The following is a 26,728-nucleotide window of genomic DNA, read 5'->3' on the forward strand; positions in this document are numbered from 1 at the left end:
ATAAACTGAAGATAAAGATTAAAGAACCACAAGTCGGATTTCATTACCAGGTATCAGTGTAATCAGTTTAAGAGTATGTGCACATGTTGCGGATTTGGTCCGCGGATCCGCAGCAGTTTTCCATGCGGTGTACAGTACCATGTAAACCTATGGAAAACCAAATCCGCTGTGCACATACTGGGGAAAATTTTGCTGAGGTTCATTTCCGCAGCATGTCAATTCTTTGTGCGGAATCCGCAGCGTTTTTACACCTCTTCCATTATAGGAATCCGCAGATGTAAAAACGCAGGAGAAATCCGCACTAAATCCGCAGGAAATCTGCACTAAATCTGCAGCTAAAACGCAGGTTGTTTTACCTGCGGATTCAGCAAAATCCTCGCTGAAAAATCCGAAGCCAAATCCGCAACGTGTGCAGTGTGCACATAGCCTTACAGAGCCTGACATTGTAGTCACTGAGCACAATCCTGCTGACAGGGGCACTTTAAGCTCCACACTGACAAGGCTGCTGTCTGAGCCCTGCCACGCCCCTTACATCAGTCAGGTGACCTAGTAGTCATGGGAACGCAGAGTAACAAGGAAGTGTCTTCCGCCTGAGTAACTGACTGAGAAAGAAGCGCAGGTAAGGGTCTGTGCACACGTTGCGGATTCTGCTGCGGTGTACAGTACCATTCTATTCTTTGTAAATCCAAATCCGCTGTGCACATGCTGTGGATTTTTACGCATAGATTTGCTGCGGTTTAGTTTCCGCAGCATGTCAATTCTTTGTGCGGAATCCGCAGCGTTTTTACATCTCTTCCAGTATAGGAATCAGCAGGTGTAAAAACGCAGGTGGAATCTGCACAAAAACTGCACAAAATCCTAATCCACAGCTAAAACCCAGGTAATTTTACCTGCGGATTTAGCAAAATCCTCGCAGAAAAATCTGCAAGAGCAAAACCTCACAGAGCCACAGGGAACAGAGCAGAGCCGCACGCACTGCGCGGAGATGTGATCGCACCTCGCTGCAGTATATCTCTCGTGTGTTGTCGGCCGTCTCGTATCCTGTCCCCTTATTATACACTGACGAGCAGGATCAGATAAGGTGGTATCCGCACACACTCGGGGGCTGTCCTCAGATATGTTCGGGTACCCGTGGCTGTGAGTCTTTTCGACATCCACAGCATGCGCAGGGATTGTCTGTTGTTAGGTGCCCCCACTTGTGTTGTGGCTGCTAAACAGCTGTGGGGACTCGAGCATTGTATCCAAGCACAGCGAAGACCCTCAGGCAGCCCCCGAGCGTGTGCAGATAGCACCTTATCAGAGCTCGCTCATCACTAGTCACAATGTTGTGACTTCTGCCTTTATATCTCCCAACAGGAGACCACCATCATTTTTATAGACCGTCATCTCCTCTATAAATGTGACTTGCAGCTCTGATTAGTTCTGCAGATTCTCGTCATCGCATGGCATTGTTACTGTTACCGCTATCGATGAGCTGGATGCTGCTGCGTCTCTTTTCTAGGGAAATCTTTGTGGCTGCTCCTCGATTCGAACCCATGACCTTTTTCTTGGGAATCAACCTAATAACACCCTGAGCTATTAGGGAAAAGGTTATTCCACCACTGGGAGCAAAACAGTAACAATGCAGTGAAATGACGCGAATCTGCATAACTAATCATATGCTAAATAGTTGTAAGTCACATTTATGTATGAGATAGCCAAGATGATGGACTATAACATGATGGTCGTCTCACGCTGGAACCTGTAGTGGATGGTGAGATATGGAGTCAGAACATTGTTCCCTTCTGCTCGTCAGTGTAAGCCCCTTCTGAATCGGATGGTCATCGATGCAGGTTGTTCCCTGATGTCAGCGCTGTATACAGACTGGTGCACGTGTCTCCAGATATCAGTGTGAACAGTCCTCAACGGTCACATTACAGCATGAAGGAAAGTGGTGAAATATGGAGACGTCGCTGATCTGCAGATGGGGGAAAATGGAAACGTTCAAACCTGGATTTCTTCAGTCTGAAGAGTGAGGCCCAAGCAGAAATTCCAACACTCTCACCTGAAGGCTAAAGGCGTCCGTCTACTGTACATTATTGCCATGTAATAACACCATAATTCCAGGAACAGGACCGGGGCAACAATCCCTGCTGAAGCCTGTTCCTGGCGCGGCCCCTGTGGTCTGCAGACCGATCTCCGGCTATAAATGCACCCAAGACACAAGCCAGACTCATCAATGGAGAGGACGGACCTCTATCCGAGCCTTTGCTGCAGTCCAACCTACGCTCTTCATCTGGAGACAAGGTGGGCAGCACCATGAAGAGGCCACACTGGTCCTATCCTCAGGATTATGATGGGGGGTATTATGTCCAGTAGCTAGACCTCTGTAATCTACAGAGTGTTACATTGGATTGTTGGAGGAACCAGTGATGTGGCCATTTCTCCAAAGTCTCCCAGGAGCCATTTTCCACATGACCCCCCAGGTCTCATGTTCCTTGTAGTGCTGTGAGCCACCTGCATGGCCATAATCTTCTCCTGTGGCTGCACCTTCTCCAGACTTGTCTCCATGAAGCACATTGGGAATGTCACTGGTCGATGATTAAACAGGAGCTGCCGGCAGCATCTCCGGACTTGTCTCCATTGGGGGCATCGTTGGTCGTTGATTACACAGGAGCTGCCATAAGGGTCTCCAGACTTATCTCCATCAGGGATGTCATTGGTCGGTGGTTACACAGGAGCTGCCGATAGCGTCTCGGACTTATCTCCATCGGGATGTCATTGCTTGGTGATTACACAGGAGCTGTCTGCAGCGTCTCCGGACTTGTCTCCATTGTGGGCATCGTTGGTCGTTGATTACACAGGAGCTGCCATCAGCGTCTCCAGACTTATCTCCATCAGGGATGTCATTGGTCGGTGATTATACATTTGCAGCGTCTCCTGACTTGTCTCCGGACTTGTCTACATCGGGGGTGGGGGTGGGGGTGGGTGGGGTGTAATTTGATAGTGATTACACAGGAGCTGCCATATCCTGATGATTTGTACAATCAGCGGTAGAACCTTCCTCAGACGACCATTAATGACCTCAGTGACAGCAGCCAGGATTTTTGCACAAGGCTCAGACTCTGGACTCAAGAAGTCAGGGCAATTATGGACTTTTATTTCCATTTTTCACTATTTACAGATCAGTGATGTCTCTGTCCGGTGATCTCCATCATTCACCCCTTTTCGTTAGCGCTGTAATTTCAATGATGAGGAGCGAATATAATATATGTATATACGAGTATGATACTATACAGACGGACAGTGCTGCCCAGCGTCCTGTGGACCCCAGAGCAATCTCTTCCTCCCCTCCACTGTCTGGAGCTGATACTCACAGATATTAAGTTTTCTGACAGAACGCACTATAGATTGTGTCGCCGGCTCGCTGCTCATTTCATCCTATATAATGAAAGGATCCATGTGATGAGCCGGAGGGGCGTGAATTCCTCCATGTTTTCAAAACCCCATTTACATGTCCAGTATTACACACCCACTTTGCTCGTACACCACCCCGTGCTCCCGCCATCTTTCCTAAACATAGATCGCATTTATCCCCCTCCCCCGGGATGTTATAACTGGATGGTCCCAGAGACCCCTGAGTCATCTGTAAGGATTGACGCTACTGAGCATGTGTGACCACTGCTCCATTCACTCTGCAGCTGTGGTGGTCGCACATTCATGCAGAAACTGAGTCCCTCCATTCTCAGGACTGATGGGTTCTCAGAAGCCGGACCCCATTGATCTTACATTTATCATGTTTCTTGTGTATTGGGGATATTTTTTGTATATGAGACGCCCCATTATTATATGTATTGGATGATGACCTGTGTCCTTCGTGCCACCTGCCCCAGGACCAGCAGCAGATTTGCCCTTATTGGTTGACAGATTACTTGGTCTTTGCCGATTATTCTGAGCTCTTCTTTAATATTCTGCCCGGCACAGCCTATATTATCTGCAGTCAGTCTTCCAGGGCCGCGGCGTAGGTCATCCAGCATGCTATATAATTGTTATACACACGGCCGGCCATGCACCATTACCACCAACATGGATTCAGTGTGAAATGTGGGCTGTCATGTGGATGTCTGCTCTATCACTCTTCAACCTCCTAGAGAGATCAGAGCAAGGTTGTTATAGGACAGTGAATGAGGACACCAAGATGTCTCTGAAGCAGGAACTTATATGAAGCCTGACAGAGGAGGACGAAGGGCTGATAATTCTGGTGATTTGGGGATTTTTCAGGGGACTCGCTGATCATCTAGCAAGTTACTTGTACCTCACATTTGCCACAAGAGGGTGCTATTGCACTAAATTTATGACAGCATCTCCACTTGCCAGGCTTGACATGTCGCTCTCTGCAAGGAGAAACATTCCTTGGATCCCAGCCAGACGCCTCTCACCCAGCCAAACCAGATCTCGCACTTTGCACTGATGAGGGGCTGTACCCTGAAACACAGTGTCCACAAATTGAGATTTTGGTTTTGGCTTTTATCCCAAGTCATGTGACAAAGCTTGATAAAGGGTTGATATTGACTTCTAGGATTACTAGTTCCTATGGGGGGCATTAGAGTTCTAGTCCTCGTCCTCTCTGAAGAGACAATTTGCATATTCTTATCATAGGAATTTTTACTAATGTATAACTCCAGATTGCTCCCCTCCCCAATCAGGCCCCTACAGGTAAATCCCCCATCAGGCCCCCTACAAATAAATCCCATCAGGTCCCCTACACATAAACCCTCCTTCAGGCTCCCTACAGATAGAGTCCCCATCAGGCCCCCTACGGATAGACCCCCATCAGACCCACTATGAATAGAGCCCCCTACGGATAGAGCTTCCATCAGGTCCCCTACAGATAGAGCCTCCATCAGGCCCCCTATAAATAAAGCCCATTAGGTCCCCTACAGATAAACCCTCAATCAGGCCCCCTACAGATAGAGCCCCCATCAGGCCCCCTACAGATAGAGCCCCCATCAGGCCCACTATGGATAGAGCCCCATCAGGCCCCCTACCGATAGACCCCCTTCAGACCCACTATGAATAGAGCCCCCTACGGATAGAGCCTCCATCAGGTCCCCTACGGATAGAGCCTCCATCAGGCACCCTATAAATAAAGCCCATAAGGTCCCCTACAGATAAACCCTCCATCAGGCCCCCTACAGATAGAGCCCCCATCAGGCCCCTTACAGATAGAGCCCCCATCAGGCCCACTATGGATAGAGCCTTCATCAGGCCCCCTGCAGATAGAGCCTCCATCAGGCCCCCTGCGGATAGAGCCTCCATCAGGCCCCCTGCGGATAGAGCCTCCATCAGGCCCCCTGCGGATAGAGCCTCCATCAGGCCCCCTACGGATAGAGCCTCCTTCAGGCCCCCTACGGATAGAGCCTCCATCAGGCCCCCTACGGATAGAGCCTCCATCAGGCCCTCTACAGATAGAGCCTCCATCAGGCCCCATACGGATTGAGCCTCCATCAGGCCCCCTACGGATTGAGCCTCCATCAGGCCCCCTACGGATAGAGCCTCCATCAGGCCCCCTACGGATAGAGCCTCCATCAGGCCCCCTACGGATAGAGCCTCCATCAGGCCCCCTACGGATAGAGCCTCCATCAGGCCCCCTACGGATAGAGCCTCCATCAGGCCCCCTACGGATAGAGCCTCCATCAGACCCCTATGGATAGAGCCTCCATCAGACCCCTATGGATAGAGCCTCCATCAGGCCCCCTATGGTTAGCGCCTCCATCAGGCCCCATACAGATAGAGCCTCCATCAGGCCCCCTACGGATAGAGCCTCTATCAGGCCCCCTACAGACAGAGCCCCCACGTTCCTCCTCCCTAAGACTGGGGCACCCCCTATAATTTAGTATAGGCCCGCTAGAACTAGACCAGTTTCCAGTGTTACTGTGTGACGTCTTGTCTCTCGTTTTTCTTACTGTGAATTTTGACTTTTCCATGTTATTGTTGCAGATTCTTGCAGAACACTGGAGCGATGTCAATCCCTTTCTCTAACACCCATTATCGTATCCCACGAGGCTTTGCCAACCTCCTGGAGGGACTGACCAGGGAGGTGCTGAGGGAGCAGCCAAAAGATATCCCAAACTTTGCTGCCAGATATTTTTCAGAACTTCTTAAAAAGAGGGAAGGTGAGTTCTGCTGATTACTCACCCTGCCGCAAAGCATCAGCTCCAAACTCACTACCCGCAGCCGGTTATCACCCCAAAGGGGCCACCAGTCCAGGGTGTAAGCACAAAATACAGCCATTAACCCCTTCCCTAAATAGGGCGGACTGGTAGTTCCTGTATCAGACTGCGGTGTATTTCGTGGCGTGGGGGTCAGATCCTGCTCCTCATACTGCGGACGCCGGCTGTGCTACGGAGACAGCATCTACCTCTAACGGCAGTGTCCAAAGTGATGGGGAGAACACTGCTATTTAACCCCTTAAATGTTACTGTCAATCTCTCTGAAAAATTCTTCTTCCAGGGCCCTTGGCTACATGATCTTGGGATGCTGATAGATTGCCATGCAGATGGTCGCCTGCCAACGTCCCCATGGCTACCATGTTGGTCCTTTCGTGAATGTTTATGCACTTGTTGTTAGGCGTCAGATTCCTGCGTTGGCTCTGCAGGAATCCAGACCCTCACATTCTGCAGTCTCCTGCTGTTTATCTACTGCAGAGGAGATTGCCTTGCAGCAAATCTCTCCAGAGGCCAAGTCCTTCTGTCCATCTTCTGAGCATGCTCATGAGGCGATCTCCTATTGGAGATCAGGAGTCATGTGCTCAGGTCCTGCTTCAGATCTCATTAGTCCAGCACGGAGATCTGGAGGCTTCCGGAAGGTCCTGGCTGCTATAAAAGGCGCGCATGGCTGTTCCGCCATGCGCTAGTATAGTCATACTTGCTGCTGTGTGAATGAGGATGGATGCATGATTCTGGTGAATGACTCATTTGAAACCCCTTCCCTCTGATATTACGTATGTGGTTAGGGATTGAGTTTAGTTCCAGCGCCAGCGCTCCTCTGCTTCATCATCCACAGTTGCTAGCGTCCGACATTGCTCTTGCGTACTAGCATTGTCGTGTAGAGGCAGTGTCCCACGCCGCGCAGCAGTTGCAGCCCTCCTTGGCGTCCGCAGTTGCGACGTCGCACACACGGTAGGTCTAGACGGACGCAGTCCCGCTGTCCTTGGCTCTGCTTCTGTGACCTGATACCGTGTGTGTGCAACTATCCTGAGCACTGTTCCCTTTACAGGCTCAGCCCTATTGTATTTGTCTTGCGTTTGGCATCTCTGTGACTCAACAGAGATTGCTCTGCGCACCTGGGTGAAGTTTAACCCCGTGCGCACCTCCGCCATTTTGCTCCTGCCACCACTTAGCAGCGGTTATATCACCTACTGCACGGTGGACCCCGAGCGGCGAACGCACTTTATTAGTTTTTTATATAGTGCGTTCGACCGTTCCTAACACTTGTAGAGTATGGAGTTCTCAAGTAGGCCGGTGTGGTGCATTACACGTATCTGTGTACACAAGGATGGATGGCGGGAGTGCGAGTGGTTGTCTTATCGGTGTCTACACTTGGGTGTCTCCGCCTTTATGTCGGGGGTCTGCTGCATCCGGCAGTGCATTAGTATTGGCCCCAGGTATTGGGAAGGATCGCAGATTTTTTGGCTGCAATGTGTTTTTGGATCTATGTCCTTTGTCAGTGAGGTGCCCCCCAGGTTGGGCTCATAGACTGTTAGTTTCCCTATACAGTGCAGTATAAATCGCCATTCAGAGTCCCCTAAGGGGACAAATAATAATGTTCAGCCGTTGTTCCGACTTCTTCACTCTTTCCCGGTTTTACAAACTGAGAGACAATAAAGTTTCGGTGTCTCCGCATCGCTTCACGTCCAATCTGTGGAAGATAAACTTTCTGAGAATGGTAACTTTTTATATAATTTTTTTGTACAAGATTCCAAATATAAAACCCTGCCCAGGTGTCGCCGTCCTCACGCCCCTTTAATATCCCTCATGTTGTTTTTCGGATGCGACAGGAAGCTTCTTATTCCTGAGCTGTCACAGATCTCCAGTAATGAGACTGCCGCCACCTTCATTATTTATGGGTTGGCAAACAAGATGGCCGCCTACACTTGACGCAGGTGACAGACTCATTGTAACACAATTTTCATAATTTTCACTAATGGAAGGAAGAAGCTTCGTCACAGAACCAGCCACCTTGTCAGAGATGGAAATGAGTCATTAATTAGGGCTGAGAGCGGAGCTTCACACTTGGCGGTTTATGGCTGCGCTGCGGGGCCTCATTACCCACTTACTCCTTTATATGTCTCACTTTTCTTTGTACAGAGTCTGGCTTTGACCCGGCAGAATGGGGTGCTGCCCTGGAGGACAGGTACTACAACAACCACTCCTTCCAGGTAAGTGGCTCCCCGGTCGCTGGGTCACGTGTGTTTATAAATGACCAAAATCTGAAGCCAGGTAGATAATTACACGGACAAACGATGCATGCACCACCCTATATGCGGCACCGCCGCCAGAAAACATCCACAGTCAGGGAAAGTCTTACACACAAACTCCTGATGATCGGACAGAGCACTGATTACACTCTCTGAATACATCTCTGCGCCCCGCTACAAATTGTGGGGTCACCAAAAATGAAAGGAACAACTGGTTAATCAAGAAGGAAGGCAGAGAAGAGGGCAGCATAGGAAATGGGGGAGCTGGCTGTGTGAGGAGGGGGAGCAGGCTGTGTGAGGGGGTGAGCAGGCCGTGTGAGGAGGGGGGAGCAGGCCGTGTGAGGAGGGGGGAGCAGGATGTGTGAGGAGGAGGGAGCAGGCTGTGTGAGGGGGTGAGCAGGCTGTGTGAGGGGGTGAGCAGGCTGTGTGAGGGGGGAGCAGGCTGTGTGAGGAGGGGGAGCAGGCTGTGTGAGGGTGAGGGGAAGCATGCTGTAAGGAGGGGGGGGATCAGGCTGTGTGAGGGGTAGCAGGCTGTGTGAGGAAGGGGGAGCAGGCTGTGTGAGGAGGAGGTGAGCAGGCTGTGTGAGGGGGGAGCAGGCCGTGTGAGGAGGGGGGAGCAGGCTGTGTGAGGGTGAGGGGAAGCATGCTGTAAGGAGGGGGGGGATCAGGCTGTGTGAGGGGTAGCAGGCTGTGTGAGGAAGGGGGAGCAGGCTGTGTGAGGAGGGGGGAGCAGGCTGAGTGAGGAGGGGGGAGCAGGCTTTGTGAGGGAGAACAGGCTGTGTGAGGAGGAGGGGAGCAGGCTGAGTGAGGGGGAGCAGGCTGTATGAAGAGGGGGGGAACAGGTTGTGTGAGGAAGGGGGAGTTTGCAGTGTGAGGACGGGGGAGCAAGCTGTGTGAGGAGGGGGGAGCAGGATGTATGAGGAGGGGGAAGCAGCCTGTGTGGGGGGGAGCAGGCTATTTGAGGAGAGGGGAGCAGGCTGTCTGAGGAGGGGCGGATCAGGCTGTCTGAGGAGGGGGGAACAGGCTGTGTGAGGACAGGGGGAGCAGGCTGTGTGAGGACAGGGGGAGCAGGCTGTGTGAGGAGGGGGGAGCAGACTGTGTGAGGGGGAGCAGGCGGTGTGAGGAGGGGGGGAGCAGGCTGTGTGAGGAAGAGTTGGAGCAGGCTGTGTGAGGAGGGGTTGGAGCAGGCTGTGGGAGGAGGAAGGGGGCAGGCTGTGTGAAGAGAGGGAGATGGCTGTGTAGAGGGAGCTGGCTGTGTGATGGGGGTAGCAGGCTGTGTGAGGGGTTTAGCAGGCAGTGTGAGAGTGAGGGGGAGCAGGCTGTAAGGAGGGGGGTAGCAGGCTGTGCGAGGGTGGAGCAGGCTGTGTGAGGGTGAGGGGGAGCAGGCTGTGTGAGGAGGGGGGGTCAGGCTGTGTGAGGGGGAGGGGGGCAGGCTGTGTAAAGTTGTGTTTAGAGTAGACAGAGCGTCTTCCGGGTACCCTGTTCCCCCTCACTGGCTGCAGAATCTCAGAGGGAACACTGAATGTAAGTATTGTGTATTTACAGGTCCTTCTGACTCTATATTTCTCGATGAATGAGCCTGTCTGTGATATCTCTATATATATGAAAATGAATGTGTGTGTGTGTGTGTGTGTGTATCACCAACCAATCACGAAGCATCTTTCATTTCACCAGAGGTGTTCAAAAGAAGCTGAGCTGTGATTGGTTGCTATGAGCAACAGTTTTCCTTGCAACCAATCACTAAGCATCTCTCATTTCACCAGAACTGGTTAAAAGAAGCTGAGCTGTGATTGGTTGCTATGACCAACAGTTTTCCCACTTGACAACACCTCAGCAGACACTGACATGGTGGGAGAAATCTAGCATCCCTGGGAACATAAGCTCCCAGCCATTGTCTGTCCCCTAAAAAGGAGCAGAGAGCACATTACAGAAATGAATCCCTCCTCCCGTGCCCATATACACATCACACATCCTCCATCCTGTAGGCACATCTTCCCTCTTAAAGGGATCATTGGTATGGAAGTCAGAGCAAATCCATCCAGCGCTTTGATTTTGACCCCAGGCCTCTCTTAAAGGGATCCCCAGTATGGAAGTTAGGACAGTTCCACTCAGCTCTGTGGTTCTGACCCCAGGGTCTCTTAAAGGGATCATTGGTATGGAATTTAGGGCAAATCCACTCTGCGCTTTGGTACTGACCCCAGGCCCTTCTTAAAGGCATCTCCAGTGTGGAAGTCAGGGCAAATCCATCCAGCGCTTTAATTCTGACCCCAGGCCCTTCTTAAAAGGATCCCTGGTATGGAAATCAGGGCAATTGCCTTCAAATGCTCTGGTACTGACCCCAGGCTCTATTAAAGGGATCATTGGTATGCAAGTCAGGGCAAATCCACTCATCGCTCTGGTTCTGATCCTAGGCTCTCTTAAATAAATAAATCATCTTTATTTTTATATAGCGCTAACATATTCCGCAGCGCTTTACAGCTTGCACACATTATCTTAAAGGGATTCCCGGTATGGAGGTTAGGGCAAATCCACTCAGCGCTCTGGTTCTGACCCAAGTCCCCTCTTAAAGGGATCCTCGGTATGGAAGTGAGGGAAAATCCACTCTGCGCTTTGGTACCGACCCCAGGCCTCTCTTAAAGGGATCTCCAATATGGAAGTTAGGGTAAATCCCTCAACGCTCTGATTCTCACCCCAGGCTTCTATTAAAGGGATCATTGTTATGGAAGTCAGGGCAAATCCACTCAGCGCTCTGGTTCTGACGCCAGGCCTCTCTTAAAGGGATCCCCAGTATGGAAGTTAGGACCGTTCCACTCAGCGCTCTGGTTCTGACCCCAGGCTGACGGGATGATGTGGGATATTAGGGGTAGTAGTCCAGTGGCTCTGGCTGATGGGATGATGTGGGATATTAGTGGTAGTTGTCCGGTGGCTCTGGCTGATGGGACGATGTGGGATATTAGGAGTAGTAGTCCAGTGGCTCTGGCTGATGGGATGATGTGGGATATTAGGGGTAGTTGTCCGGTGGCTCTGGCTGATGGGACGATGTGGGATATTAGGAGTAGTAGTCCAGTGGCTCTGGCTGACGGGATGATGTGGGATATTAGGGGTAGTTGTCCGGTGGCTCTGGCTGATGGGACGATGTGGGATATTAGGAGTAGTAGTCTGGTGGCTCTGGCTGACGGGATGATGTGGGATATTAGGAGTAGTAGTCCAGTGGCTCTGGCTGATGGGACGATGTGGGATATTATGGGTAGTAGTCTGGTAGCTCTGGCTGACGGGATGATGTGGGATATCATGGGTAGTAGTCCGGTGGCTCTGGCTGACGGGATGATGTGGGATATTATGCGTAGTAACATAGTAACATAGTTATTAAGGTTGAAGGGAGACTTTAAGTCCATCTAGTTCAACCCATATCCTATCCTAACTTGCCCTAACATGTTGATCCAGAGGAAGGCAAAAAAAACCCATGTGGCAACAGTAAGCTTCACATTGGGGAAAAAAATTCCTTCCCGACTCCACGTATGGCAATCAGACTAGCTCCCTGGATCAACGCAATATTAAGGAGACTAGTGTATATACCCTGTAATATTATACTTTTCAAGAAAGGCATCCAGTCACTTCTTAAATTTTAGTAGTGAATCACTCATTACAACATCATATGGCAGAGAGTTCCATAGTCTCACTGCTCTTACAGTAAAGAATCCGCATCTGTGAGTATGCTTAAACCTTCTTTCCTCCAGACGTAGAGGATGCCCCCTTGTCCCCGTCACAGGTCTAAGAGTAAAAAGATCATTAGAAAGGTCTTTGTATTGTCCCCACATATATTTATACATTGTAATAAGATCACCCCTAAGCCTTCGATTCTCCAAACTAAATAACCCCAAGTGTAATAACCTGTCTTGGTATTGCAGACCCCCTAGTTCCCTAATAACCTTGGTCGCTCTTCTCTGCACCCGCTCCAGTTCAGCTATGTCTTTCTTATACACCGGAGACCAGAACTGTACACAGTATTCTAAGTGTGGTCGCACTAGTGACTTATATAGAGGTAAAATTATGTTCTCCTCATGAGAATCTATGCCTCTTTTAATGCATCCCATTATTTTATTTGCCTTTGCAGCAGCTGCTTGACTCTGGCCACTAAATGTGAGTTTGTCGTCCACCCATACACCCAGGTCTTTTTCAGTGACTGTTTTTCCCAGTGTTTTACAATTAAGCACATAATTATACAACTTGTTCGTTCTACCCAAGTGCATGACCTTACATTTATCCCCATTAAAGCTCATTTGCCATTTATCAGCCCAAGCTTCTAGTTTACATAAATCCTCCTGTAATATAAAATTGTCCTCCTCTGTATTAATTACCCTGCAGAGTTTAGTGTCATCTGCAAATATTGAAATTCTACTCTCTATGCCCCCTACAAGGTCATTAATAAATATGTTAAAAAGAAGCGGGCCCAAAACTGACCCCTGTGGTACCCCACTGCTAACCGTGACCCAGTCCGAGTGTGCTCCATTAATAACCACCCTTTGTTTCCTATCCCTGAGCCAGCTCTTAACCCACCTACACATATTTTCCCCTATCCCCATTGTTCTCATTTTATGTATCAACCTTTTGTGTGGCACCGTATCAAAAGCTTTTGAAAAGTCCATGTACACCACGTCCACTGCATTCCCTTGGTCCAGTCCGGAACTTACCTCTTCATAAAAGCTTATCAGATTAGTCTGACAGGAACGGTCTCTTGTAAACCCATGTTGATAGTAGTCCGGTAGCTCTGGCTGACGGGATGATGTGGGATATCATGGGTAGTAGTCCGGTGGCTCTGGCTGATGGGACGATGTGGGATATTATGGGTAGTAGTCCGGTAGCTCTGGCTGACAGGATGATGTGGGATATCATGGGTAGTAGTCCAGTGGCTCTGGCTGACGAGATGATGTGGGATATTATGGGTAGTAGTCCGGTAGCTCTGGCTGACGGGTGTCACGACTGCAGCCGCAGACGCGGCCCAGCAGGCGCCTCCACGCCGATGGCGACCATCCCTCGGGGATGCAATATGGACCCTCAATACCACAGAGGGGGACCCGGGCCTACCCGAACTAGAGAAGGGCAGCGACCGGGATTCTGTGACATCTGAGCATGTGGACAAAGAAGACACGTAGGACTAGATAACACCGCACAACTTCAGGTATAAATAAAGTAAAGTTTACTTAAAGTAAAGTCAGAGTACATAGACAGAACAGGGCTAAACCAGGCTCCCGATTCCACACCTCCCAGAAGGGTACCACTCAGTGGACCCCAAGGCACCATCGGATCACCGAGGCACACATAAGCGGGACATCGGGACACAGGCAGGACATAAGGGTGCATGAGGACATTAGGACACAGGCAGGACATCAGGGCGCAGGCAGGACATCAGGGTACACGAGGTTATCAGGACATCAGGACACATGAGGTCATCAGGTCACACAAGGTCATCAGGACATCCAAGTCACCGGCAGACATCAGACAGGAGTCGTTTGGTTCCGGACATCCAACACGACTTACAGGCACCACTGCAGTCGTCAAGCTCCAGGCAGCGGTCATCAGGTTCCAGACTGCGGTCATCAGGCTCCGGGCATCGGACCTAGGAAGGAACTCAAGCGTGATGGTGCTAGAACCGCAGGATTGCTGGGCCTGCCTGGAGCTAGTACTGCATGGTAGTCAAAGCACAGGGTAGTAGATGCTCAGCAGGAACACCGGTTACAAGAGACTCATAGTCACTGGGTGCAAGGCTCCAAACACAGAGGGGATTCCAGGAAAATAACACAGCAGACAGTTCAGACATGGTCAGGTACAGGATAGGTACAGGATCAAGGATTCAAGCCTGGATACACCGCCTCCAGGCCAGGGCGAATTTAGACAGGGTCAGGTACAGGATCAAGGATTCAGGCCTGGATGTACCGCCTGCGGGGCAGGGTGAGGGTACAGGACAAAGTAGGAATCAAGGCAGGGACTTTGATACCATAACCGAGACAGACGAGGTCCATAGACACAGACACGAGACACACATGTTAAAGTCCAGGAGCGTTGTGAGTAGCTCTGGCCCCGCCCATAGGGCAGGGTAAGTTTATAAAGGGGCTGCCCCTCAGCAATTGGCTGGGGACAGCATTTCAAGCACACACACTAACCCTGATAAAAGCAGGGAAGGTGTGGCTGCGCACACCCTAAGCACACACAGAAACCATTGCAGCACAATCAGTGCAGGAACTGCAGCTTAGAGCACCTGGCATTGTCCGCAAGCCTAGACTCACGTGGAAAGTCATGCACCAGCTGCAAATGACCTCACAACACGTGTACAGCTTCCACAGCGGTGACCAGGGACTGCACATGCGAATGGTCAAGCAGCAGAGCAAAGACCTGACAACACATGTGCAGCTATGTAGCAGAGCAGGGAACTGAGCCGGCTCCATACAGGTAAAAGCCAGCAGTATCCCAGCTCAATTAGGGGGAAAGGAGCAAAGGGTTAAAGCAAAAAACATGCATTGTCACGCCGACAAGCAGACACAGACAGAACGGTGTGACAACGGGATGATGTGGGATATTGGAGTGGGCGGGGCTATACACTCAGCTTTATATATATAGATATAATCATTATAATTTGTTATAACTAACCGTAGTTAGTTACTATGCCCAGGCAGCGCCAGGCTCTTCAGCTAGTTTAGACTAAAAGCTCATCACCAGCAGTAGTGGGCCTGCTTGTTGACTGTTTCCCTATTAGTGCGTTTGGCTGTAAAGGAGAGACCTCCCTCTGCTGGACAGAATGTAGGGATGGGGCAGATACGCAGATGAGTAGGCATTTGGTTATATGACGAGAGCCACATGTGGTGATCCTGAGATCTGCAGGACGCAGAATCCGCTGATTCGTTGCAGAACTGTGACATATGTCAGTGAACGCACCCCCCCTCCCCGCTACCGGCACAGCAGGGAGACAGTCTGCATCCAACGCTCCTGCTGAAAAATGACAAGAAAAGCAAAGAGGAAAATCATCCAAAGAAATCACTAAAATTAGAAAATAGTGTATTAACTCTGTGTGTGCTGGGAAATACTTCCCTGCAATGCACAAGCAAGCGGGACCTTCTCACTGGAGAATGGCTGTCAGCAGAGGAAGGTCCAGTGTCTGGCACCGATGAGTGAGGGACTTACACAACCATCTGGTGACACATGAGGACTGGGCAGTATACGGCTGTGGCCTGTATACGGTATGATAGAGGATACATCAGATCCGGTCTGTGCACCGTGGGCAGAATTATTAGCCAACTTGTGTCTCTGATAATAATGTTATTTCTGATTATCCCCGGTGCCATCAGTCCAGAAGATATATAATCCCCCGCTATGAAGGCAAAAGTAAAAATGTTTAACTCTCCACGTTGAAATGATTCGGACCTTGGAGCTGGACGTGGGACCCTCTGCTGACTTGTAGTATTCGGGGGAAGTTGTGAGATTAAATGGTTATGAAGTCATTATCCTTTGTCTCTGACGCGTTTCCAGCGTTAGTTACGCCCTTAGTCAGACGCAGTGTCAGTAATTAGCTGCGTCTGTTTAAAACAACTTTTAACCAATCAGAAACTGTTATACAAATTAACATCAAAAGTTTCCTGACATATTAATCTATATATAACAGATTTTATGCAATATTTTTTACCTTTTGGCAACATTATCCATTTTTTTTCTTTTTACTATGAGAGCATAAATCACAATCCTTTCCACATTTAAAAACTTCGTTTTCAGATAACCAAGTAGTGTTTTTGTTTGAGTTCCTGTACATACTAGGGGATGGTAATGCATGTATAGGGGATAGTACTGCATGTATAGGGGATAGTACTGCATGTATAGGGGAAAGTAATGCATGTACAGTTGTGGCCAAAAGTATTGACACCCCTGCAATTCTGTCAGATAATACTCAGTTTCTTCTTGAAAATGATTGCAAACACAAATTCTTTGGTATTATTATCTTCATTTAATTTGTCTTAAATGAAAAAACACAAAAGAGAATGAAGCAAAAAGCAAAACATTGATCATTTCACACAAAACTCCAAAAATGGGCCAGACAAAAGTATTGGCACCCTCAGCCTAATACTTGGTTGCACAACCTTTAGCCAAAATAACTGCAACCAACCGCTTCCAGTAACCATCAATGAGTTTCTTACAATGCTCTGCTGGAATTTTAGACCATTCTTCTTTGGCAAACTGCTCCAGGTCCCTGATATTTGAAGGGTGCCTTCTCCAAACTGCCATTTTTAGATCTCTCCACAGGTGTTCTATGGGATTCAGGTCTGGACTCATTGCTGGCCACCTTAGAAGTCTCCAGTGCTTTCTCTCAAACCATTTTCTAGTGCTTTTTGAAGTGTGTTTTGGGTCATTGTCCTGCTGGAAGACCCATGACCTCTGAGGGAGACCCAGCTTTCTCACACTGGGCCCTACATTATGCTGCAAAATTTGTTGATAGTCTTCAGACTTCATAATGCCATGCACACGGTCAAGCAGTCCAGTGCCAGAGGCAGCAAAGCAACCCCAAAACATCAGGGAACCTCCGCCATGTTTGACTGTAGGGACCGTGTTCTTTTCTTTGAATGCCTCTTTTTTTTTCCTGTAAACTCTATGTTGATGCCTTTGCCCAAAAAGCTCTACTTTTGTCTCATCTGACCAGAGAACATTCTTCCAAAATGTTTTAGGCTTTTTCAGGTAAGTTTTGGCAAACTCCAGCCTGGCTTTTTTATGTCTCGGGGTAAGAAGTGGGGTCTTCCTGGGTCTCCTACCATACAGTCCCTTTTCATTCAGACGCCGACGGATAGTACGGGTTGACACTGTTGTACCCTCGGACTGCAGGGCAGCTTAAACTTGTTTGGATGTTAGTCGAGGTTCTTTATCCAACATCCGCACAATCTTGCGTTGAAATCTCTTGTCAATTTTTCTTTTCCGTCGACATCTAGGGAGGTTAGCCCCAGTGCCATGGGCTTTAAACTTCTTGATGACACTGCGCACGGTAGACACAGAAACATTCAGGTCTTTGGAGATGGACTTGTAGCCTTGAGATTGCTCATGCTTCCTCACAATTTGGTTTCTCAAGTCCTCAGACAGTTCTTTGGTCTTCTTTCTTTTCTCCATGCTCAATGTGGTACACACAAGGACACAGGACAGAGGTTGAGTCAACTTTAATCCATGTCAACTGGCTGCAAGTGTGATTTAGTTATTGCCAACACCTGTTAGGTGCTACAGGTAAGTTACAGGTGCTGTTAATTACACAAATTAGAGAAGCATCACATGATTTTTCGAACAGTGCCAATACTTTTGTCCACTCTCTTTTTTATGTTTGGTGTGGAATTATATCCAATTTGGCTTTAGGACAATTCTTTTTGTGTTTATTTAAGACAAATTAAATGAAGATAATAATACCAAAGAATTTGTGTTTGCAATCATTTTCAGGAAGAAACTGAGTATTATCTGACAGAATTGCAGGGGTGTCAATACTTTTGGCCACAACTGTATAGGGGATAGAAATGCATTGCCTCTTTTAGCCACAGTTCTTTACCCTTCATCCAAAACTTTATTGTGTTACCCTGATATAATATATATACAGTGGGGAAATTAAGTATTTGATACTTTGCCGATTTTGCAAGTTTTCCCCCTACAAAGAATGGAGAGATCTGTAATTTTTATCATAGGTTTCATTTCACTTGTGAGAGACAGAATCTAAAAATAAAACCAGAAAATCACATTTTATGATTTTTACATCATTAATTTGCATTTTATTGCATGAAATAAGTATTTGATACAATAGAAAAACAGAAAATACTTGTACAGAAACCTTTGTTTGCAATTACAGAGGTCAGACGTTTCCTGTAGTTCTTGACCAGGTTTGCACACACTGCAGCAGGGATTTTGGCCCCCTCCTCCACACAGATCTTTTCCAGATCTCTCAGGTTTGAGGACTGTCCCTGGGAACACTGAGTTTCAGCTCTCTCCAAAGATTTTCTATTGGGTTCAGGTCTGGAGACTGGCTAGGCCACTCCAGGACTTGAAATGCTTCTTACAGAGCAAATCTTTAGTTGCCCTGTTTGTGTGCTTTGGGTCATTGTCAGGCTGGAAGACCCAGCCACGACTTATTGTCAATGACTTTTCTAAGAGAAGAGGAGGTTCTTGGTCAAAATCTTGCGATACATGACCCAATCCATCCTCCTTCAATATGGAGCAGTCGTCCTGTCCCCTTTGCAGAAAAGTTCCCCCCCAAGTATGATGTTTCCCCCACCATGCTTCATGGCTGGGATGGTGTTCTTGAAGTTGTACTCAATCTCCTTCTTCCTCCAAACAGAGCAGGTGGAATTGATACAAAAAATCTCTATTTTGGTCTCATCTGACCACATGACCTTCTTCCGTGCCTCCTCTGGATCATCCAGATGATCATTGATGAACTTTAGACAGGCCTGGACATGTGCTGGCGTGAGCAGGAGAACCTTGCGTGCCCTTCAGGATTTTAATCCATGACAGCGTAGTGTGTTACTAACGGTAATGTTTGAGACTGTGGTACCAGATTTCTTCAGGTCATCGACCAGGTCCTCCCGTGTAGTTCTGGGCTGTTTCCTGACCTTTCTCAGAATCATCCTTACCCCACGAGGCAAGATCTCGCATGGAGCCCCAGACCAAGGAAGATTGACATTCATCTTGTGTTTCTTCCATTTTCTAGTACCGTATTTTTCGGACAATAAGACGCATTTATTTCCCCCAAAATTTTGGGGGAAAATGGGGGTGCGTCTTATAGTCAGAATATACTTACAAGTAGTGTGGCGGCAGCAGGAGTCGGGTGATGCTGTAGGGCGATGATCAATCTCCCTTCCCAGGCTGGTGTGGCCGTATACGGCGGTGCGCAGAGGTGCGGGGCTCAGCCAACATTTTCTGAAGGCCGGAGCCATGCACATCTCCACTGCTGCGATGCGGTGGCCTCCGGGGAATTGAATGCTGGGTCAGCACATGCGCAGATTGAGATCTCGACAAAGAGATCTCGTCCCGAGATCTCAGTGCCAAGATCTCAATCTGCGCATGCCCTGACCTGACGACCATTTTCCCAGAGGCCATTTTACCAGAGGCCACTGCATCGCAGCAGAGGGTATGTGCGAGGCTTCCGGCGTTCACAAAATGTCGGCGGAGCCTCCGCACCCCTGAGCACTGATGAACCTGTCGCACCAGTCTGGGATGGGAGTCATATCATCGCCGGACCACCGAACACCCCTTATGACCGCGCTCCTGATTTCACCCGGTAAGCTGAATTCGGACTGTAAGACGGACCCCCATTTGACGCATTAATTTTTTTCCTTATTTTCCTTCTGAAAATTTGGGGTGCGTCTTATGGTCCAGTGCATCTTATAGTCTGAAAAATACAGAAATTGTGCCAACAGTTGTTGCCTTCTCACCAAGCTGCTTGCCTATTGTCCTGTGACCCATCCCAGCCTTGTGCAGGTCTACAATTTTGTGCCTGGTGTCCTTAGACAGCTCTTTGGTCTTGGCCATGGTGGAGAGGTTGGAGTGTGATTGAGTGTGGACAGGTGTCTTTTATAGAGGTAACGAGTTCACACAAGTGCAATTAATGCAGGTAATGAGTGCAGTGTAGGAGCTTTCCTAAAGGAAACCTATCAGCAGGATAGGACAGGACACTGTCAGGTCAGCGCCATTATACTGATTACAATGATACCTGGTGATGAAATCCATCTTGTGGTTGTTGTTTAATCTTTATTATCAGTTTTGATTTAATGATATGCTCATGATCCAGAGTGGCCCGTGGGGGGGACTTCATGTGGTGCTCTGATTCGGTATTCATGTGTATGGCTTCTGACCCCTCATTGACCTGCCCCCTAGTTTACATAATGAATATTATTTATCTTTTAGGGGAAAAAAATCCCTTCTGCAGGCAGGCGCCTGCACTCCAGCCTATGTACTGTGTTTATAATTCATTTCTTTGCTGTTATCCTGATATTCCTAAAAAAAAAAGTTGGAAAATGGCCCCAGTCGAGCAGCTATCAGTGATCCGATAGCTGCTACTGCGCAGGCATCGGTTGCGTCATCTTGCTAGAAATTAAAAAAATCCTCTTTCAAGATGGTGCCGCCTGTGCAGTAGCAGCTATCGGATCACTGATCGCTGCTAGGCCGGCACCATTTTCAAACATTTTTTAGGAATATCAGGAGAACAGCAAAGAAATAAATTATAAACTATGGTACATATATGCGATCAGGCTGCAGCGCAGGCGCCTGCCTGCAAGAGTGTTATATTTTTCCCCCAATAGATATGTAATATTCACTATGTAAACTAGGGGGCAGGTCAGTGAGGGGTCAGAAGCCATACACATAAATACCTAATCAGAGCACCACATGAAGACCCCCCACAGCCCACCCACAGGCTGCCCCTCAGCATGAGCATATCATTAACTAAAAAATTAAAATAAAGATTAAACAGCAACCACAAGACGGATTTCATCTCCAGGTATCACTGTAATCAGTATAACGGCACCGACCTGACACTGTGTGTAGTTACTGAGCACAATCGCTCTATCAGGTTCCCTTTAAAGTAATAATCGTAATTCTAATAATTTTTATTTATATAGTGCCAACATATTCTGCTGCACTTTACAATTAAGTAGGGAAATGTACAGACAATAAAACAATACAATGTAACACATTTCAGCAGCTACAGGAGGAATGAGGGTCCTGCTGCTCCTAACCTGCAGTCTGTAAGGAAATGGGGGGACAGTAGGTAGAATGTGCAGGTATGTCCGGTCCGGCCATCATTATAATACATAAGAGTTTTTATATTAAGCTGCAGGATCCATCATCAGTCAGGATCTGTATATGTACATGTGTGATCCGGTCACCAGCCAGGATCTGTCTTGAGTACATATACCGTGTGTCATTGAGTGCATGGAGGATGAGGACACAGATGAATAGGAAGGAGCAGATTATGATTAACATTTAGGGTGTGTGCACACGCTGCGGATTCTGCTGCGGTTCCGTGTTGGCCATGTTACTGTTTAATAGATGATATATGAGGACCGGTCTGAATACGGCTGTGCCCTCCCGTATACTGTATAATAGGTGATTATATGAGGACCGGTCTGAATACGGCTATGTACTGTATACTGTATAATAGATGATATAAGATGACTGGTCTGTATACGGCTGTGTCCTGTATACTATATAATAGATGTTATATGAGGACCGGTCTGAATACGGCTGTGTCCTGTATACTGTATAATAGGTGATTATATGAGGACCGGTCTGTATACAGGTATCTCTTCTGCTACAATCCCTGCTTGCTGTCATCTAGTGCAACCTTTCATTTAATGGTATATAACAGTGCCTACTGAATGTTTGCTAAATTCATTTGTTGTATTGAACTCAATACTTACTGCTGTATAGGCATCTTGGGACCAGTAGAGATGTTATCAGGTGTAAGGTGTTACTAGCATATGGATGTAGCCAGGCCCTGTGCCTTTGATTGTCTAACATCCCCTGGTGTGCTAGGCAACTGGTAATTTATCCCAAATCAGTTCCCACAATCCCTCTCACCTGATCCTCTACTCGGTCTTATATATTCAGATGCCTTCTAGGGGGGCACGTGTGCGGGTCAGGCACGTGTGTCTCCCTGCAGCATAAGTATCACGGCAGCAAAAGTTTCTCGAAAATGCAGTTATTACTACGGCAGTAAAAGTATCCCGAAAATGCAGTTATTACTACGGCAGCAAAAGTATCTCGAAAATGCAGTTATTACTACGGCAGTAAAAGTATCTCGAAAATGCAGTTATTACTACGGCAGTAAAAGTATCTAGAAAATGCAGTTATTACTACGGCAGTTAGTCTCGGCAGGAGTCAGGACCCCACACTATCTACCTGTCTCTTTTGGGTATGTCTACTGAGTAAGCCCTTCTTATTACTTGCACCTAGCTTCTCTTAACCTATCTTATTTCTTCACCATGTTTACATATGCCCTCACAGTGTTTGCTCCTTTAGTCCTCACTCTCCTTCGCTATCCCCAAACCCCAGCACCCTCTAACCAAATAATCATCTCCCCTTCCCTCTTTCCTCCCCACCTGACCTCCTCTGCTGAACTGCTCCTCAACCGCAAATCTGTCCGAATGAAACATAAAACAAGCTGCCCACTCTCCTTCTCCCATCTGCTCTCCCTTTCTCTGCTTCTCCTCACTGCTGGCGACATATCTCCCAATCCTGGACCCCCACAGCTCTCACCCCCCACTACTTCCCCTTCCTACCGCTCCCTTTTTAATAAGAACTACCACAACCTTTCCAACTTAAAACCTGTGCCATTGACACCCAACCCCCTGCTCCCTCTCTCGGGTGCAGTTTGGAATGCCCGCTCCATATGCAATAAGCCCCATGTGATTCATGACCTCTTTCTCTCTCACAATCATGCCTTCCTCGGCCTCACAGAAACATGGCTGACACCCTCTGACACCGTCTCCCCTGCTGCGCTGTGTTACGGCGGCCTCCACTTTACCCACACTCCTCGCCCTGGCAACAGACACGGTGGAGTGGGTCTTCTTTCTTCCAACTGCACCTTCAACCCAATCCCACCTCTTCCCTCCCTAATCCTCCCCTCTTTTGAAGTCCACTCTGTCCACATCTACTCTCCCTCCAACCTCCAAGTGGCCGTCACATACCGACCTCCAGGCCCGACCACTGCCTTCATTGACCAATTCTCTACCTGGCTTCTTCATTTTCTTTCAACTGACACCCCCACTATCATCATGGGTGACTTCAACATCCCCACTGATACCCTTCAGTCAGCAGCCTCCAAACTCCTGTCCCTTACTTCATCCTTTGGACTTACTCAGTGGTCCTCCTCAGCCACCCACACAGATGGACACACACATTAGACCTGGTCTTCACCCGTCTATGCTCTCTTTCTAACTTCACCAATTCCCCTCTCCCTCTGTCTGACCATCATCTACTCACTTTTTCATGCCTGTCCTCCTCACCTGGCATCCATGTCCAGCAACATGCACACCCCCGCAGAAACCTTGCACACCTAGACACCCACGCGCTCTCTGACTCTATTCTACCACTGGCATCCATATCCTCACTCCATGACACAGACAGTGCCACTGCTTTCTACAATGCCACTCTCGCATCAGCTATTGACACGGTTGCCCCTCTCATTCATGGCAGAATGCGACATATCAACAGACAACCCTGGCACAATAACACCACTAAAAAGCTCCGGCAAGTGTCCAGGATTGCAGAACGGCGCTGGAAGAAAACAAATTCGCAAGATGACTTCACCACATTCAAACAGGCAACACTCGATTTCAAATTTGCCCTCACCTCTGCTAAACAGGCCTACTTCGCAACCCTCGTATCTTCCCTATCTTACAACCCAAAACAGTTATTCAAAACTTTTAACTCCCTCCTCCGCCCACCACTGCCTCCTCCAACCTCCCTCATCTCTGCCGAGGACTTTGCCACACACTTCAAAAACAAGATTGACCAAACAAGGCAAGTATTCATCACTCAACCACCACAACCCCTTTGTATACCAGACCAATGCCCAAACCCCATAACCTCACTCTCCAACATCACTAAAGGGGAACTTAATCGCCTCTTCTCCAAATCGCACTTCACAACCTGTGCACTTGACCCCATCCCATCCCACCTCCTCCCCAACCTCATCACCACACTTATCCCATCCCTAACCCACCTCTTCAACCTATCACTAACGTCCGGTACCTTCCCTTCTGCTTTCAAGCATGCCACAATCACGCCTATCCTTAAAAAGCCAACCCTCGACCCAACTGCTATGTCCAGCTATCGCCCAATGTTGTTGCTCCCATTCGCTTCCAAACTCCTGGAACAGCATGTCCACGCAGAACTTTCCTCCCACCTATCATCTAACTCGCTCTTTGAGAATCTACAATCTGGTTTCCGTCCCCATCACTCCACTGAGACAGCCCTGACCAAAATTACTAACGACCTACTTACAGCCAAATCAAATGGACAATACTCTATACTCCTGCTTCTAGACCTGTCCGCTGCATTTGACACAGTTGACCACTGCCTAATACTACAGATCCTCTCCTCCTTCGGCATCAAAGGCCTTGCCCTATCTTGGATCTCCTCATACCTTTCCAACCGCACATTCAGCGTCTCCCTCTCCCACACCACCTCCTCATCCCACCCTCTTTCTGTTGGAGTCCCCCAAGGCTCTGTTTTAGGACCCCTACTCTTCTCAATCTATACACTTGGTCTGGGGCAACTCATAAAGTCTCACGGATTCCACTACCACCTTTATGCTGATGACGCTCAGATCTACCTCTCTGGCCCAGACGTCACCTCTCTGCTGTCCAGAATCCCAGAGTGTCTATCAGCCATATCCTCCTTCTTCTCCTCTCGCTTCCTCAAACTCAATGTAGACAAATCTGAACTCATCATCTTTCCTCTATCTCACAGATCTTCTTTACCCGACCTAGCTATAACAATTAATGACATCACACTTTCCCCAGTCCCAGAAGTCCGCTGCCTCGGAGTAACCTTTGACTCTGCCCTGTCCTTCAAACCGCACATCCAAGCTCTTTCTACCTCCTGTCGCCTCCAGCTCAAAAATATTTCCAGAATCCGTCCTTTCCTCAACCCTCAATCTACTAAAATGCTTGTGCATGCCCTCATCATCTCCCGCCTCGACTACTGCAACATCCTTTTCTGTGGTCTCCCTGCTAACACCCTCGCACCTCTCCAGTCCATCCTTAACTCTACCGCCCGACTAATTCATCTCTCTCCTTGCTACTCCTCAGCTTCTCCCCTCTGCAAATCTCTTCACTGGCTCCCATTCCCTCAGCGTATCCAGTTCAAATTACTAATTCTGACCTACAAGGCCATCTATAACCTGTCTCCCCCATATGTCTCTGAACTAATCTCCCGATACCTTCCCTCACGTAATCTCCGGTCCTCCCAAGACCTCCTTCTCTCCTCCACTCTTATTCGCTCCTCACCCAACCGCCTCCAAGACTTCTCCCGAATAGCCCCTATTCTCTGGAATTCTTTGCCCCAACAAGTCCGACTATCAACCACATTTGGATCCTTCAGACGGAACCTGAAAACCCACCTCTTCAAGAAAGCCTACAGCCTGCAATGACCCCGCTACCTCCTTCTCTCTCACCACTACCGGTGATATCACCTCCACCAACACCGGACCTGCTGCAACCCACCAACCTACTGTCTCCTTCCCCACCATCCTGTAGCATGTAAGCCCGAAAGGGCAGGGTCCTCTCTCCACTCTGTATCAGTCTGTCATTGTTAGTTTGTGTACTGTAAGTGATATCTGTAATTTGTATGTAACCCCTTCTCATGTACAGCACCATGGAATCAATGGTGCTATATAAATAAATAATAATAATAATAATAATAATACAGGTGTGCCCTCCTGTATACTGTATAATAGGTGATTATATGAGGTCCGGTCTGTATATGGCTATGTACTGTATACTGTATAATAGATGATATATGAGGACCGGTCTGTATATGGCTGTGCCCTCCTGTATACTGCATAATACAGTAGATGATATATGAGAACTGGTCTGTTTATGGCTGTGCCCTCCTGTATAATGCATAATAGATGATATATGAGAACCGGTCTTTATTCGACAGTGTCCTGTAGTATACTGTACAATAGATTATAAATGAGGACCGGTCTGTGTATGGCTGTTGTATAGCAGATTATATATGAGGAACGGTCTCTAAATGGCTGTGTCCTGTATACTGTATAGTAGATGATGTATGAGGACCGGTCTGTATACAGCTGTTTCCTGTGTACTATATTGTAGATTATCTATGAGGACTGGTCTCTATATGGCTGTGTCCTTTATACTGTATAGTAGATGATATATGAGGACCGGTCTGAATACGGCTGTTTCCTGTATACTTTATAGTAGATGATATATGAGGACCGGTCTGTATACGGCAGTTTTCTGTATACTGTATAGCAGATGATATATGAGGACCGGTCTGTATACGACTGTGTCCTGTTTACCATTGGAGGTGGATCCATGTTTTCACTATCTGCTCGCCTCCCTCGCGTTCTCGTTATCAGCCCCTTGAGAATTGTTTGCAGTAAAGGTAATCTTTCCACCATATTTGGAGCCCCGGAGAGTTCAGTATCCGATTCCGTCTGTGTCGTCGTCTTATGGGGAAATTTTGTAATTGGAACATGCAGAATTTTTGCAGTAATGAGACTTTATTGTAATT

General features: G+C 48.2%; 1 protein-coding gene across 1 annotated transcript in view; it reads left to right on the forward strand.

The window, feature by feature from the left end:
• Positions 1-544: 544 nt before the first annotated feature.
• The window catches only part of LOC141097612 (uncharacterized), a 65,101-nt gene continuing 38,917 nt past the window's right edge, over positions 545-26,728 (forward strand). Inside the window, exons 1-3 of the mRNA XM_073584875.1 lie at positions 545-619; positions 5,980-6,155; positions 8,349-8,419. Of these exons, the coding sequence (XP_073440976.1) occupies positions 6,002-6,155; positions 8,349-8,419 (225 nt within the window). The 5' untranslated portion in view covers positions 545-619; positions 5,980-6,001. The remainder of the gene's footprint in view (positions 620-5,979; positions 6,156-8,348; positions 8,420-26,728) is intronic.

The sequence above is a fragment of the Dendrobates tinctorius genome, unplaced genomic scaffold (genome assembly GCF_039654945.1).
Source record: "Dendrobates tinctorius isolate UK_male_01 unplaced genomic scaffold, ASM3965494v1 ptg000086l, whole genome shotgun sequence".
Lineage (NCBI taxonomy): Eukaryota > Metazoa > Chordata > Amphibia > Anura > Dendrobatidae > Dendrobates > Dendrobates tinctorius.